General features: G+C 40.7%; 3 protein-coding genes across 12 annotated transcripts in view; 1 reads left to right on the top strand and 2 right to left on the bottom strand.

Annotated features, from left to right (window-relative positions):
* ewsr1b (EWS RNA-binding protein 1b) overlaps window positions 1–3446 on the bottom strand; it is a 9112-nt gene extending 5666 nt beyond the window's left edge. The window contains exons 1-7 of one of the 8 annotated variants that reach the window (XM_029439549.1): window positions 3369–3446; window positions 2823–2862; window positions 2453–2504; window positions 2023–2179; window positions 1425–1620; window positions 1111–1331; window positions 799–955 (exon numbers count right to left, since the gene is read on the bottom strand). In XM_029439549.1, the coding sequence (XP_029295409.1) occupies window positions 799–955; window positions 1111–1331; window positions 1425–1620; window positions 2023–2179; window positions 2453–2504; window positions 2823–2862; window positions 3369–3384 (839 nt within the window). In that variant the 5' untranslated portion in view covers window positions 3385–3446. Of the gene's footprint in view, window positions 1–798; window positions 956–1074; window positions 1332–1424; window positions 1621–2022; window positions 2180–2452; window positions 2505–2822; window positions 2863–3368 lie in introns of all 8 variants that reach the window. The other 7 variants (XM_029439548.1, XM_029439545.1, XM_029439543.1 and 4 more) reach the window with 7 other exon arrangements.
* Window positions 3447–4706: 1260 nt separating this feature from the next.
* rhbdd3 (rhomboid domain containing 3) lies at window positions 4707–8100 on the top strand. The gene is made up of 5 exons (XM_029440195.1): window positions 4707–5244; window positions 5628–6011; window positions 6568–6694; window positions 6796–7050; window positions 7207–8100. Exons 1-5 carry the CDS (start codon window positions 5082–5084, stop codon window positions 7370–7372), a joined length of 1095 nt encoding a protein of 364 aa, XP_029296055.1. The 5' UTR covers window positions 4707–5081; the 3' UTR covers window positions 7373–8100.
* The window catches only part of emid1 (EMI domain containing 1), a 50596-nt gene continuing 43264 nt past the window's right edge, over window positions 7669–15000 (bottom strand). Inside the window, exons 10-17 of one of the 3 annotated variants that reach the window (XM_029440192.1) lie at window positions 14308–14397; window positions 13746–13798; window positions 13574–13636; window positions 13443–13487; window positions 13155–13199; window positions 12962–12973; window positions 10992–11076; window positions 7669–8918 (exon numbers count right to left, since the gene is read on the bottom strand). In XM_029440192.1, coding sequence (XP_029296052.1) covers window positions 8785–8918; window positions 10992–11076; window positions 12962–12973; window positions 13155–13199; window positions 13443–13487; window positions 13574–13636; window positions 13746–13798; window positions 14308–14397 — 527 coding nt within the window. In that variant the 3' untranslated portion in view covers window positions 7669–8784. Of the gene's footprint in view, window positions 8919–10721; window positions 10813–10991; window positions 11077–12961; window positions 12974–13154; window positions 13200–13442; window positions 13488–13573; window positions 13637–13745; window positions 13799–14307; window positions 14398–15000 lie in introns of all 3 variants that reach the window. The other 2 variants (XM_029440194.1, XM_029440193.1) reach the window with 2 other exon arrangements.

Genomic DNA, 15000 nt, shown 5'->3' with positions numbered 1-15000 from the left:
AACTGCAACAGAATGTACTGTATGAGGCCTGTTTGTATTCATAAATTCCTTAAAATAAGCATCACAATAGTCGGGAGGGGGGAATCTGCATTATTTAGGCAACTACTAGTTCCTTTTTTTCAGGGGGGTTCACCGGGAGCAATGATCTCTTTGAGGATCACCCTGATCACATTCACCGTGTAGCATTTTCTCAGGGAACGATGCACCATAGTGGGAAACTGGTTTAAAAAAGGGAGCTGCTGTTAGTGAGACAGTGTTTGAACTTTCTTTAAAGAAACCCATTAGAATTTTGATACGTGTGTGGATAAGATATTCTATCACATTCCCTGACCAATCATTAAAAATATCCAAATTCTAAAGTTATCGTAAACCTTTTTGATATTGGCTCATAATCAGATGATGTTCTATGATATAAACTGCTCAACCTAAATGTTTATGCACAGGTCTCTGATCAACATTTTCTTTTAAAAAAATGGGACACACCTTTTTCTTACCTTTGACAAAATTAGAGGCAGGGCTGAGAGAAACTGGATGAACAGTTACAATTGCGTCAAATGTTTGCATATACTACGGCTTCCATCATGGGCCTCTGGCATTTTACAGGAAACTCATAATTTATCAGCATTGATTGCTGATAAAGCATGACCTTCTCGAATTAAAATAAAATTGCATTAACTGTTGGTATATTGCTTTGGATTATCCAACCGTTTCTGGTCTTGTCTCAGCCCTGCCCCAAGTGGCCACAGGACCTGTAGAAACAAAATAAATGTGGATTAAGTGCTAAGGAAAGACACTTACCCCATGCCACGGCCCATGCCTCCGCGACCACGATGCATCATTCCACCTCGATCAAAGCCTTCCCTGCCAGGGCCCCTCTCCCCTGATCCTGCGTACCTTGAAGACTCAGAGCCGGAGTAACTGGAACCTCCACTCTGGCCCTCCTGTCTGTAATTATCTACCAAATGGGAGGGAAAATTCATTAAAAATTTGTTTACAGTGACATTAAACGGAACTATAATAATGAAGATCAGAGAACAGCAGTTAGGCAAGACTGGGCAGAGAGTGAGAGCTCACTGTAATGGTTGGATTGGTTGTAACTGGGAGGTCCACCTTGTTGGCTGTACTGGTTGGCTGGAGGCTGCCCATAGGAACTCGAAGTCTGAGGTGGGTAAGCGGGAGGAGCCTGTTGTGACTGCGGGGTCTGCTGCTGGTACCCCTGCTGGCCGTAGCTTGCCTGCTGGGCCTGGTAGCCAGCCTGCTGCTGGCCATATGCTGCTGGCTGGGAGTAGCTACTTTGGTTGTAACTGGCTGGCTGGCTGCTAGCATTGTAACTGATAGACAAACAAAGAGAGCATTTAGTGAAATTATGAGTATTGTCTTGTGGAATTTGCTTGTTGTTTGGTTCCACGTCAAAGGGTACATACCTCTGTGGTGCAGTGGGAGCAGCCTGCTGACCATATCCAGGGTAGGCAGACTGGGCAGTATACCCTGGCTGAGAGCCGTAAGACTGGGAGGCAGCTGGAGCAGCCGCAGCAGGAGTACTGTCATAACCACTGGCTCCATAACCCTGGGTTGACTGGGAGTAGGTATGAGTGGTAGACTGGGCAGCAGGATAGCCAGCTGTGGGTACACAAAAAAGTTTTTATGGTATGTTACAATCAAAGCTAAAGATTTAAGGGGATTTCTGAACCAACATTATGATCAGTAAGGGTAGTCTGATAGTCAACTCCCATATTTAGAATTTAATGTCCACATACATTCATCAACATCAAACAAATTGCATGTGCAGGCAAAATTAACTACATTCACTGTACAATTAATTGACATGTTGCAAGTTCATGACTGTTCACAATCGGATTTGGACAGCTGGACTGAAAGACCGTTATCAGAATTCAAAGAAGGCATATATGAATGTCAATTTAAACCAATTTGAATTCAAAAGACCTTCAATGTGATGCAGTGTCTCAACCAGTAAATGATGCTTATGAACAACAAATATCACTTTGTTTATTCACAACTGACCTGATGCTGGCTGGGCATATGAGGACCCATACTGTTGCTGCTGCTGCTGCTGCTGCTGCTGAGTGTAGCCTCCAGTGGCCGGAGTCGTCTGGGTGTAACTAGCATCAGCAGCAGCAGGTTGGGCATATGATCCATAACTCTGCTGACCATAGCTCTGCTGAATAAATAAAAAGCATGTTTCAGCAGCTAGGTAGAGTAAAAACCAACTGAACATTAAAACAGAGTCTTGAGTAATACTTTTATACTTAAAAATATTGATTATACCCACTTCCTCATACTATGTTACCCTCCTTAGCTGTGGCAAGAATAAAGTATACAGTAGTTTATATTTCTATATTTGATTAAAATCATAAATTCAGTCTTTTACATGCATCACGGAGTTAAAACTAAAAACATTACAATGGCAATAATTCACTTTAGGACATCTCACCTGTGCAGACTGTCCATAGCTTTGTGAGGGCTGAGCAGCATAAGAGGCATACCTGTAAAAAATAAAAGGTTATAGCATCAGAAGATCCAAGGTTAGTCATCTATACAACTGGACATATGGACTTTTTGTTTAGTCGTGAGGTATATCTGAATTGTGTTGGTGGCAATTAAACAACTTACTACTTCAACCACTTTCCATCACATATATCTAACAATTGTATTCCAACACATTTCCTTAATGATCACTTTGATATCTACATTATCACTGAGGAGAGGCCATAAACTCATTCGACAACATGCACAAAAAATAAATATAAAAAAAACAAACCACAACATTTAATCACTTTAAAACGTAAATTGAAGACGCTTACCCCTGCTGCGCAGTAGCCTGGCTGTAGGTGCTGTAATCTGCTAAAGAGTTAAGTAAAAAGTTGTGTTGGTTAGCTGAGCCTTTGAACAAAACGTTATTTGCGCGCGAGCAGCGATGCTAATGCTAATGCTAGCAACACGCGACACTGACCCGTCGTTAGGTTGCCATTCATTTACGCTGATATAACTAGGTTAAGCAATTTAATAAAAGACGATACTTCAAAGCGGACTACGGAAAGTAGGAATAATCGGCGTATACATTAAAAACATTTTTGATGAATTTGGTAATCTGGTGTTAAATATCAACCTCAGTATTCAGAAATAAAAAATCCATCCAGTAGAAAATACCGCAACGTCTCGTTAAGCTAACTTGACTAGGCCTTGCGGCGCTCGCTAACGCTAGACGATATTTGATATGATATAAACAGAAAAGACGGCGTGTGCATGCACGTTCACTTTTAGAATAAAACCAACCACTTAATTGCTTAAGATAAATAACTCAAATTCCTCAAAATATATTTAAAAAAAGATCTTAAATCTCCACTCACCCGGAGCCGACGCCATTTTAGTGTGCCTGGTTCAAGACGACTGGACAACGCTGGCTATTATGGAAACGTTCTTCTCTTCGCAGGGAACACAAAATCTCGCGAGATATACGAGTCCTTGCGGGAACAGACAGATCCCCTGAATAAACACTTTTACGTCATAAACTGTTATAAGTTATCAAAACACAGTGCAACATCTCATACCCACAAATCCAAATCGAATAACTCTGAACTATTATTGTATTTGTAAGAAATTAATAATGTCTTCCGGCACTGTATATGTAGGCCTACCCTTTATTGTCCCCCGGAATTCTGTTGACTATGACAATAAAATGCAGTTTATACATTGTCGCATCAGTATTAACAATCTAATGATGTAACATATAATAATATATCAGTCACAGTTGGCTGTTTTCAGCAAACAAATACTCCTTTTTCCTTTTTATACTTTTGTTTAAGATTTTGAATGCAGAACTTTTACTTGTAATAGGATATTTTGACGGTGTGGTATTAACACTCTTATATTTTGTATCTGAATACTTCTTCCACCACTAGAAAATAGGGAAAAATTACCAGAAGCATAAAGTGACATCTTCAGATTGCTTGTTTTCTCTGACCAACAGTCCTACACCCAGATGTATTCAATCTACTATCACATAAAACAGAGAAAACTAGCAAATCCAGAGATACAGAGAATGTGTGCCATTTTTTGATGATTTTTCTTTCTTCAGTTAACGATACAATGATACAAATAAACAGTAATACTTCAAATTAAACATACATACATAGGTATACATATATAAATGATGGGATCAACATAAAAGGAAATACAATAAATTAGGACAAAAAGCAGTTCAACTTAAATTAAAAGAAAGTAAGAACGCATGAAAGTGAGGTTTTACTTCAGCAAATTTACATTTGAGAATGTAAAGCAAAACATATAATTGATTAGAAAATACTCTTTCTCGTATATTGTGTTGAACAAAAAACAAACACACATTTTCCAGTAGAAATCACAGATGCTATTATCCAAGAATAATTTACAATATGCCACATTGTAGTATGTATGGTATGTATACATTTGCAAAACAGATGGACTATAGTTGCAGTATGGTAACCACATAAGGGAATTTAACAAAAAAGGACAGAACCCAATAACTATTGACCAAATTTTTTTTTTGTGGGAGTTAAATTGTATTATCCATCATAAATTGTTTTCAGGATTATTACGAAAGGCTATAACCCAACAGTTTAGCAGTGAATTTGTATTATTTCTTAACGCAAACTACTGGCAGTGTGTCCAGTAGGTGGCAGTAATGTACATTTACTCTAGTTTGCCAACTGCCAGTAAACACAAAGAACAAGAATAGTGCGGAAGTGGACATCAGTTTAGTCCTCGAAATATTTGTATTTTCTTATTTAAAAACATTTATTACTCACGTATTGAGAACATACTTATTTTAGAATACCAGTTACTCTCGCAGACTCTTTGTACGAGTACAGTCGGTGGCGGATTTGAGGATTTGACAGGATAAATAACTACAGTTGTGGATTTATAGACGCACGCGACCACTTTCAATGAGAAATAAATAGGGTTTTATATTAAAATATTTTTGCCAGATGCTGTGCTTGTTATGAACACAAACAGAAGCTTGTTTACCATAATTATGCCACATAAGGACAAGTGAGTGGAGAAACTCCAGCTAATCCTAAATAATGCCTCATCGTATATCGTCAGCATGGTTTTGGTTTGGATCAGATCGCCCTGGATTCTGTCTGGGAACATCTTTGTTGACAACACTCTTGCTGCTGATGTATGCTGGGGGCATCCAAGCAAGTCTCACTTTAGGTCCAGGTGGAGTCTTCCCAGGGGTCAGAGGTAACTATGTGCTTATCATGCCCCGTTTCATGGGTTTACATCTATATGCAAATCTCATATTTCAAATTAGAGCTGCGATGATTAGTAGACTAGTCGATTAGTCGATCGACAGAAAAATAATCGCTAAATATATTCGATTAATGGAGTAATTTTTCATGCAAACGTGGCTGTTTTCAGCCCCTCAAATCTTGAGATTTCCTGCTTTTTTGCTTTATATCATATTAAAATGAACCTTGGATGGACAATTTTCTGACATTTTATATACTAAACGATTCCTTTAGAAAATTATCTATAATGAAAACAATTGTTAGTTGCAGCCCTAGTTCAAATCACAGCATATATATATAGCAGGTTTCTCTCCTAATTCCCTTTCTCCTCCTCAGATGTGTTCCTGTATGCTTTCAGTCATGATGACCTGCCCTCTCTGCTGGTCAGTGTTGTTCTCCTGCTGTTGGTGGGACCGTGTCAGGAGCGTCGCTGGGGAACAGTCCCCTTCCTGTCCCTCTCCATCCTGACGATGGCCATATTACCTCTTCTTTACGGCCTCGTCCTCTTTGTCGGTGGAAGTGAGCCGAGTCGGATCAGTGGTTACTCTGCCATCGCGCTGGCACTGTTTGCAGCGCAGTGTCGTCAGGTGTCTCAGAGGAGACTGCTGAGGTGTTTGCCAGTCTGGTTTCTCCCCTGGCTTCTTCTGCTGATGGGTCTGCTGCTGCTGCCCGGGACACCTGCCCTGCTTCACTTCTGCACAATATTCATCGGACACAACTGTATCCTTTTTCTGTTTGTACAGTCATTTAATGCTTGTACCAAAACATATTCTCCCAGCAAACATAGTGTATATATGCTGGTTTTTATAAGCTTGATTAGACCTCTACCGAGCACTGTGGGGGCGTGCACAGACTGCGGTTCATTGACATCTTTCTCCTTTTCCTGTTTGTCCAACATGTTGGCTTGAAATAACTTTTTCATGTATCATGTAATTCCCTGCAGACAATTCTCAATCTGAGGTCTAATCAGCCACAGTAACCTGCAGCACATTTTAAGTAAAAGAAAAAACAAACCTATATAACATGACTAATAACTTTCCTAATTATATTTTATTCATGGCCACTCTTTGTTTATGTTTGTTTTAGGCCATGTGATTACAAAACAAACAAAAAAACATCTATGACCAATAGCATAGGCGTGTGATTTGTGGCTGAGTGTTTGAGCTGAAGTGTGCCCTCCCCCACCAAATCTATCATGAAGCATATTTCCATATAAACAACACAATGGTTCTGTCAAGTTTATTTACATTTTTACACTACTTAATGTACCGCTCAGATCATCAGTCCTTCACTGGGATGTTACAGGAGCTGGAGGAGGCCAGGGTCTTGGACTTTATTCCTGATTGGGCGTATATTCGCACTTCAGCCCGGTTGAGATTGCCCACCTACACTACCTCACCGAGGTGTGATTCATCTCGTTTGCATCAAAAGTCTCACTGAATATCCACTCACCACATGCATGCAGTGGCAGATTTAATCATTTTAACTTCATCGGTTGTCGCAGATCTAGATCACTTTCTCAGATGATGCCTGCAGATCAGGCAGCTGCTCCCCCCATGAGGGATCCATCTGTTTTGAACCACCACCCATGGGTGGATCCAGTGCCTGCCTGGATCATGAAACAGTCTGCTGCGCTGTCGGAGGCCGACGTTTTGGAGGATCAGATGCTAAGGGCAGGAATACTGGCCTCACTACAGGATGCTCCCGACAACCCTGATGCAAAAGTGGAAGTGTCCAAATCATCAGTTTCCTCTCTGCGGTCAGTAATAATGTAATATCTTAATGTATATCAATTTGTATTTTTTTTTGTGAATGGGTAGATTTGTTTTTCTAGAATTCCTCACATTATTCTCAAATAGTTTTATTTATGTGATTTCAAGTATTCATTCAATAAAAGAACAATGTTTCCTCTCAGTCTCCAGCAGCTGGAGAAGATGGGCTTCCCCACAGAGAAAGCCGTAGTGGCACTAGCAGCCTCTAAACAGCTAGATGGCGCCATTTCTCTGCTCATTGATGACAACGTCGGTGAACAGGCTGTGGTGGTGTCAAAAGGGAAGAGCCCTCCGCCGCCGAGCACCTAGACGACCTCACACTCCTGGATTAAATGGTTTGCTCTTATGCGGTAAACTGGATTCACATTATGCTTGGGTTTTGCTGAGCTTCAGTATTGTTTTTTACCCTGTGGGCTACTTGTAGAACTAATTCAATGATAAGAATTTATCACAACTGTGAATCTAATCAAATGTAGATGCAAACTCGACTGCTTTGGAGACCATTTCTGTACCTCTACATAAAATGTAAGTTTGCGAGAGTGGATATATTTATGCTGCAATTGTGTTTAATGAATCCTGTTAACACCAAATAAAGAGGTGACATGTTAAAAAAACAAACAATGAACATTATTTTATTACACCAATCATCTAGACAGGATTACTTTAACACAGTAACTTGCAAGAAACAAATGTTGAATGAAATATGAAATGGTTACACAACAGCATACAAAATAAGATACAATTGATCATTTTAAATAGTTTCACAATAAGATTGATATAAGATGAAAACAACAATTATCAAGTCTTTTCATCAGGACAGTTTAAGCCGTCAACAGTGGTAAAAATATGTTCAAGTTCCATTTAACAGTTTTGCTTTTTCCTCCGTGTGTGTTAAAGATCTTGAAATGGACAGCCAGTTTGCAGAGTTCTTGTTTCCAGAATACAACATCATTTATGAGTGTGTACATTGATATGCCACCAAACCCAAATGTGTGTGCTTTCTTTTTGCACAGAATAAATGTAAATACACTATTGTATATTCAACCACTTTATCATTGTGTACTTGAAGCGGGAAAACACTCTACAAATCACTGTTAGCAACACATCTCAGTTAGAGTGGAGATGACTTCATCTTTTTAGTGCACTACATAACATTGAGTTAAACAATATGAGAAGTATAACTAAATTAATACTAGAAGAGGTTTGTTTGTGTACTTGTGTCCTGCAAACTGTACATGCTCAATATACTTAAATAGTGGAATCTCTTCAGGTTGCAGTTACATTGTGAAAGCAATACAAACGCAAATCCAGTCTTTTTCCTCACATCTGATTCCACCGTTAATTGATTGCTCTAAATGACCCCTATTGTCCAGAAGATTCAGAGTTTCCTTTTTTTCAAACATTAAACATCTTTATTCCGCGGCTTTACTTCTGCAGCCAAAGACACGAGACACAGAAGGAGCTGCTAGGTGTGTTATGGAAAGATAAGTGTTTGGTTATGGCGATGGGTGGGGGTCAAACTAGTTTTCAGATTCCCGATGGAGGAGGGCATTGTGGAGTATCAGTGGAGTTTCCCTGAGGTGTCCCCCATCCTAAATCTGATAGTAATGCCCAGAGAGGGTATCAGATAAGGTCTAAATCTGTTGAGTGCCGATGAGACCTAGGGGAGGGGGAGTCAACCCAGCCTGTGATCCTCAGGGTGAGCAGGGGGGGGGGGGGGGCTACTTCCCTCGAACCTTGGTGTTGGAGGACAGAGGAGAAGCAAGTCGATATGGAAGCGCACCTGCTCGCTTATCTCTGTAGAAACTAGGGGAGGCTGTGCCAAACGGTCCGTCCCCAGACCCTAGATCAGGCTCTGTTGAAGAAAGACAGCAGTTGGAACGGGGCCTCCCTGTCCATCAGTGTTTGTGGACATGTGTACTCTGTAGTCCTGATCCAAGTCTACTCTGAAGTAGCTGTTAACCTGGAGGTGTCATGAGTGGGTTCTTATTGGGATTGGACATCTGTGGCCCAGTTTTTATATCAAAATGATTAATCTTTTTCTGTAAAGGAGGCGGATCTGGCTAGTAGGGCTGCAATGAGAGTTTTCATTATCAATATATGGGTATATTCTTTTCCTATAGATTAATTGTCTCGTCTATAAAATGTCGGCAAGAGTTAAAATCCCAAAGATCAGAATCAGAATCAATTTCAAAGATACAAAGCAGCAAATCCTCACAATTGAGAAGCCAAAACAACCTTTTCTTTTTTTTCCTTTTTACATTTTTGCTGGATAAATGATTTGAACAATTAATCAACTATCAGAATCGCGGCTGTTTTATTTTATGTCACTTGATTAATCATTTTATTGACTAAGTCGCTGCAGCACTACTGGCTAGACTAACATACCTTACATCCATTGGTACACATTAACCTACAAAGCACGATTATTATACAAAAGATTAAAGCCCCTGAAAACTTGGTTCCCAATATTAGTTCTTCTTAATACTCATGACTAAAACAATCTGTGGTATTTAGTATTTTTTCACTAAATGATTTGCGTTTAAAGATTCAATTTGTAATTCCGAGCAGCCTGTCTGTCTGTCTGTCAGTCAGTCAGTCCAAAGTGGCAGAAACTAGAAAACGACCCGTATATTTGTCTTGTCATCCCGGTGGCGGCGTAGCCAGGAGAGCAGCCCGCCCGGGGAGAGAGAGACGGTAGAGCCGGCACTCGGCAGCCACCTCCGTCGGAGCCCCAGTTAGCAGCTGAAGAGACTTGAGCTCAGCCAGAACAAGCCCCAGAGGGCTGCTGGACCTGTGTAACGGCAGCAACAAGAAGTCTGCAGATCCCCGGTGCTGTGGCTGAACTCGAGCTGCTAACTGAAGCTACAGCGTTTCCCGGGGCTGCCGACAGATATACACTCGGGAAACAGCCTCCTGGCAGCTGTGAGGACAAAGAGAGGTGGTGCGGGGGGTTTTCTCATTTCTGCCACTTTGAATGTAATCCAATAAACAAACTATAAAACAGACACAGAACATGGCTGTAATATTTAAAAGCGAGTCAGACAGCTGTACTTCTTCTCCCTCTGTACTGAGGGCAGACTGGAGCTACAGTGACTCACTATCACCTCTAGAGGAACAAGTGGTATTACAGACTGGACGGAGCGCAGCTAGCTGTTAGCATGCTAACTTCAGTAGATATCTCTGCAACACAACACAAAGACGTCTTTGACAAAACGTCAACACTGTTACCTCTTCACACTCTGTTCATAATGTTAGTTCATTGTTTTTAATGTTTTAAGTTTAAATTCTTGCATATCTTACACATTGAACCTTTAACACTCAAAAACTGAAACATATGGAATGTATGGGTTTGGTTTGATCACATTTGATTAAGAAGAAAAAAAATGCACAAATACTTTATACCTTAGGAGATATCTTATATGAAAATCACTCATGTGATTGAGTAAATAAGTTTTCAGGGCCTTTAAAGTAATATCTGTGCTATCAAAACAATTCACACATTATACATATGCTGTTCAGTGACTAGATCGACATACAGCAGTTAAGTAACAAGTGGTAATTTTATGCCTCTAACACTCGATCAAGACTTTCTAGATCTTGTCAAAAAGGTCAGTGTGGGCCGGCAGAGCTGTGGGTGAGGATGTCTCAGCGTTACCTGGCCAGATGATCGCCTCCAGCAGCGTCACCCTGCGAGCCAGAAGCTCAAGGTCTGCCTGCAAGTCATGGAACATCTGCAAGCTAATGTCCTATCAGAGAGCAGTGACAGGGGAACTTTGTGAGGGGGTGGAAACACCAGCCTGAGTCCTGGGGCTGCTCGCGACTGTTCCCACTCCCTGTCCCAGCAGTGAGGTACGGTAGGAGTTTTTGCCCCTCCCCACCTTTGACCCCTGCCTAAAGCTGACCCTGCCTCAGGCCTCCTACTCACCATGAATACCGATCATAGTCTCAAGGATTAAAACCCTCTCGGCTAAGATCTTCAGCGCCTCTCTGATCTGATGTATTCCGTCCCCCTGTGAAGATAGATACAGCCGTCAAGGTAAGGAGCACAAGCCAAAGAACTGCTCGCCAAGATGCAAGTCATTTTGTTTCTCTCAATACAATTCAGCAGTTAGAAGGTTAAAACAATCCACATATCTGCCCAGCACTCTCAGACATATCTGTTTCCTGTATTTCTCTTTATCTCCCTCATTCTCTGGCCATGCTGCTATATGAAGTCAGTCTCTGCCATGCTGGGCTGGGCAACATCAGCATGCACGTTACAGACCAGCCTCATGTTGGTGACATAACACAGCTGGATTACACTTTTCCAGGATTTAGATTTTGATCATGCCATCTGCATTCCTTTCGTTGGGTAGCAGTTAAGCCAGGCGAGTATTTTCAGCCCCACAGCTTTCATTCTTAACGCTGTGGTCACAAAAGTTACCCAATGTCACCTGACAGAATGAAGCCAGTAAAGATTTACACTGAAATCTAATTTATTTGTGAGAGGATAAAGCAATGGCTTCATGAGTTGTACCTTCAAAAATGACAAAAGGATTTGAAGAAGAGAAATAAAGCAGACAGAGGCAGCGGAAAGCATCGACATTACAAAAGAAGGCATGCAGAGAATAGCAGAAGCTTTTGGTGCAAAGGTGAGTGAAATGTTTCGAGTAGTAAGACAAGGACATACTTTATGTTTGAAGAAAAAAGGCAAAGTTTCACTGAGTCATACAATTACCGATTACATTTTATGTAACGCCGCGCTAGCTGCGTAGCTCAGTTTGATTCAGACTAAAATGTCGGTATGGGTTGCCATGGAATTTTATACGGACATTCATGACACCCTCGGGGTGAATTGTAATATTGTGATCCTCTAACTTTCTGACCATCAACCTCACATGTACTTTGTGTTGAGTGATAATTAGCTAGTTGCTAAACTAAGATGGTAAACATATCTGCTAAGCATCAGCAAGTTAATGTTGTCATTTTGAACATGTTAGCGCACTGACATTTCAGTACAGCCTCACAGAGCTACAGCACGGCTGTATACTCTTTAGTCCTTAGTAAAACTTTAGAGAATTCAGAGCTACTTTGCCTTATTTCTGTTTTTACAGCACTGTTATTTCACTTATTAGAAGCATTTTGGAGTTGATTTTCACATCCAGGAAAGAGAGATTATGTGGTTCTTAAAGGTGAAATCACGCAAGGTTGCATTGTGGGATAAAAGAGGATAGCTGTATCCACTCCACTCACATCAGAGCATAACACCTCTAAACCCAACAGGACCCACCACTGACACATATGGAGTGATTTGGCATATACATTTCACACATTTGCTTTGTGGTTCATTAGAACATTTTAAAGTCCGTAAAATCAAACAAATACGGTTTAATTCAAATGGAATTAACGAAAATTTGCTTCTAGAGAGATTTTACTATATTCTAGATTATTTCACTCATTCAGAGCTGGAGCATGGTGTCGTTACAAGATTGACGTTGTTTCTTGTATTTAGTTTTATTTACATGTATATGCCAAAGTCAGATGCTGAAAAAGTGACTGTGAAAGGTAGCCATGGGGACAGTAGCTTGCAGAGGGAGTCAGGCAGCTTTAGGGTCAAGAGGACAGTGGTGTGACAGGGAACAGCAGTCCAGAGCACACCCCAAGGACCAACAAAAACAAAAACACATTAACACCAAAAGATTTCACACACAAATCAACAGCTAAAATCACATAAACTCAAACAGAAACAACAAATGCAAAACTCTTTATGACTCGCGGAGGAAAAGAGATGAACATGGTGACTGTAAAACGATCATACCCACAACCTGAGATGTGGGAAATGGTTCGACTTGATTTAGGTTACGGAATAGATTCATTGCATTGAACATGTGATGATATAAGTAAAAAAAAGCTTACATTTAGATTGCTCTTGTGAAATGAGAAAGCGGTAAAAGGAGAATAAGGGTTAGACAGACAGAGAGAAAATATTTAATGCTCAACAACGGATTCTTAACACTTTTCGTTAGGTCTTCTAACTAAAGTCTAAACCCTCCCATTCAGGCCCCGAGTCAACATGTGAACTGTGAACTACCCACAACTACTTTCTTACCGGTAAGCCCTTCTCTCCTGGCTCTCCCTTTGAACCTGATGTTCCCTGCGAAGAAATATTAACAACAAAAAAAATGGACTTAACATTTTTTTATGAAAGCAGTGCAGCAGTTTACTTTGCCAGAAAGAGCTCATTCTCTCTGTTGTCGCTGGTCAGTGTGATTTGTAGCGCTGCTGGTTAGTGGAGTTTACAGTAATATAACCAGCTATGACATATGTTGTTGTTTCCCCCCATACGCTCGTTTACTCAGACCATAATCATCAAGGCAGCAGGGTGGAGGTGGCTTACCGGCTCGCCTCTGAAGCCCCTCTCTCCTGGGTAACCTAAAGGACCCTGAAAAACCAAAGGCATGTTGTTTAAGGATATAGAGTAAATGAAGAAAACTTCAGTGTATAACATCAAGCTGTGGCTGTACTCACTCTCTCCCCACGTTCTCCCTTTGGCCCCAGAGGGCCCTGCGTTCCAGGGGCTCCAGATTTACCCTGTATTGAGTCAGGAAGGGAATTAAAAAAGACAATGATGAATTTGTACTGCCACAAATCTGACAGTGCTAAACGCAGTAAATGCACCACTTTGCTGTGAGGTTCTTACATTCTGTCCTGATGGGCCGGGAGGTCCTACTGGGCCTTTGGGACCTGGTGGACCTGCGTCATAAATAGAAAGACTCATATCTCAAACTCAATGTCGTTCTTTATGTATATATGTCACTACTTTTTTCATTTAAATAAATGTCTGTTAAGTCACTATCTACGCTGAGTGAGGTAACACAATAGAGATTGATGGCCCACTGATGCATTTGTAGTATTACTAACTGGATGTCTGTGGCGACATTCCCGGGAAAAATCCCAAGTGCAAACTGGATCTCTGGGAAGTGAGATGCAAAAACACACCTGCAATTACCGCTTATCGCCAACGGTGGCACCAAAGACCACAAAACGGGGATCTTCGAGATTGTAACTTTAAGAGTTAACTTTCAGTGTGTGGACTCAACTTTTAAGGATGCTTTGTGTTTGGTCACCTGGTTAAGAACAAGCATTTTTTTACAAATAAAAAGGCAAAATGAGACATAATTACATATTTCAGTGTAGGAAGAGAGTCTCACAAACACAACACGAACACAATAAACAAAATGTGGACAGTGATAAACACTCACCAATAGGCCCGGAGGGACCCTGAGGTCCTGGAACAGGCAACCCTCGTGAGTCATGGAAAGTGTTGCTGAAGAAAGGATCTTTTCTACGACCTGGAGTTGAAACAAAATGTGTGTGTTTAATGGGAGCTACTTTAGTTTTTTATTACTGTACGAGCTGTGTATTTCTGTATTATGCATGTATCATTTGATCAAATACATTGTTTTTATTTAACCTTTAAGGGAATCATTGGGACTCAAACCAGGTTCTAGTTATGGGTTTCATTAATTGATTTAAATTATTGTGAACAATTCCAAAGAACACTGCCATAACATGAACATGTAATGTTGTTCTCTTAGTAAATGCAGGTTTGTATTGTGGTCATGCAGTATTTCATGTGACACTGTACTTCCACGCAGATCCACCAATCAAATGGTTCTATTTTTGTGTATAGATGTATAGATGGTGATCTTTAAGTTTAGGTCTATGGTTTGTGCACGAGGCATGATTTATATGTAGGCTGAGAGAAAGTGTTCTTTGAGAAGTGAACCTAAAGAAGCCTGTGGCGAAATGTATAGTTCCAGTTGATCTTGTGATTTAATAAATATGTACTTTTCAGTGAGTGATGTTTTACTTTTCTTTGAGTTCTGTCCTGCTGTTACAAGCACCTGGAAAGGCAATTATGTGATTGCTGTGCACAAAGCAATCCTGCTGTG

This window comes from Cottoperca gobio, chromosome 9 (assembly GCF_900634415.1).
Source record: "Cottoperca gobio chromosome 9, fCotGob3.1, whole genome shotgun sequence".
Lineage (NCBI taxonomy): Eukaryota > Metazoa > Chordata > Actinopteri > Perciformes > Bovichtidae > Cottoperca > Cottoperca gobio.
This window is presented reverse-complemented; position numbering and strand designations above follow the sequence as displayed.

Excerpts from the sequence above, each read along its gene's own strand:
- rhbdd3 (XM_029440195.1), top strand. The coding sequence starts at position 5,082 with ATGCCTCATCGTATATCGTCAGCATGGTTTTGGTTTGGATCAGATCGC. Across the intron at positions 6,695-6,795 it reads ACCTACACTACCTCACCGAG|ATCTAGATCACTTTCTCAGA; the intron begins GTGTGATTCATC and ends CGGTTGTCGCAG. Across the intron at positions 7,051-7,206 it reads TCATCAGTTTCCTCTCTGCG|TCTCCAGCAGCTGGAGAAGA; the intron begins GTCAGTAATAAT and ends GTTTCCTCTCAG.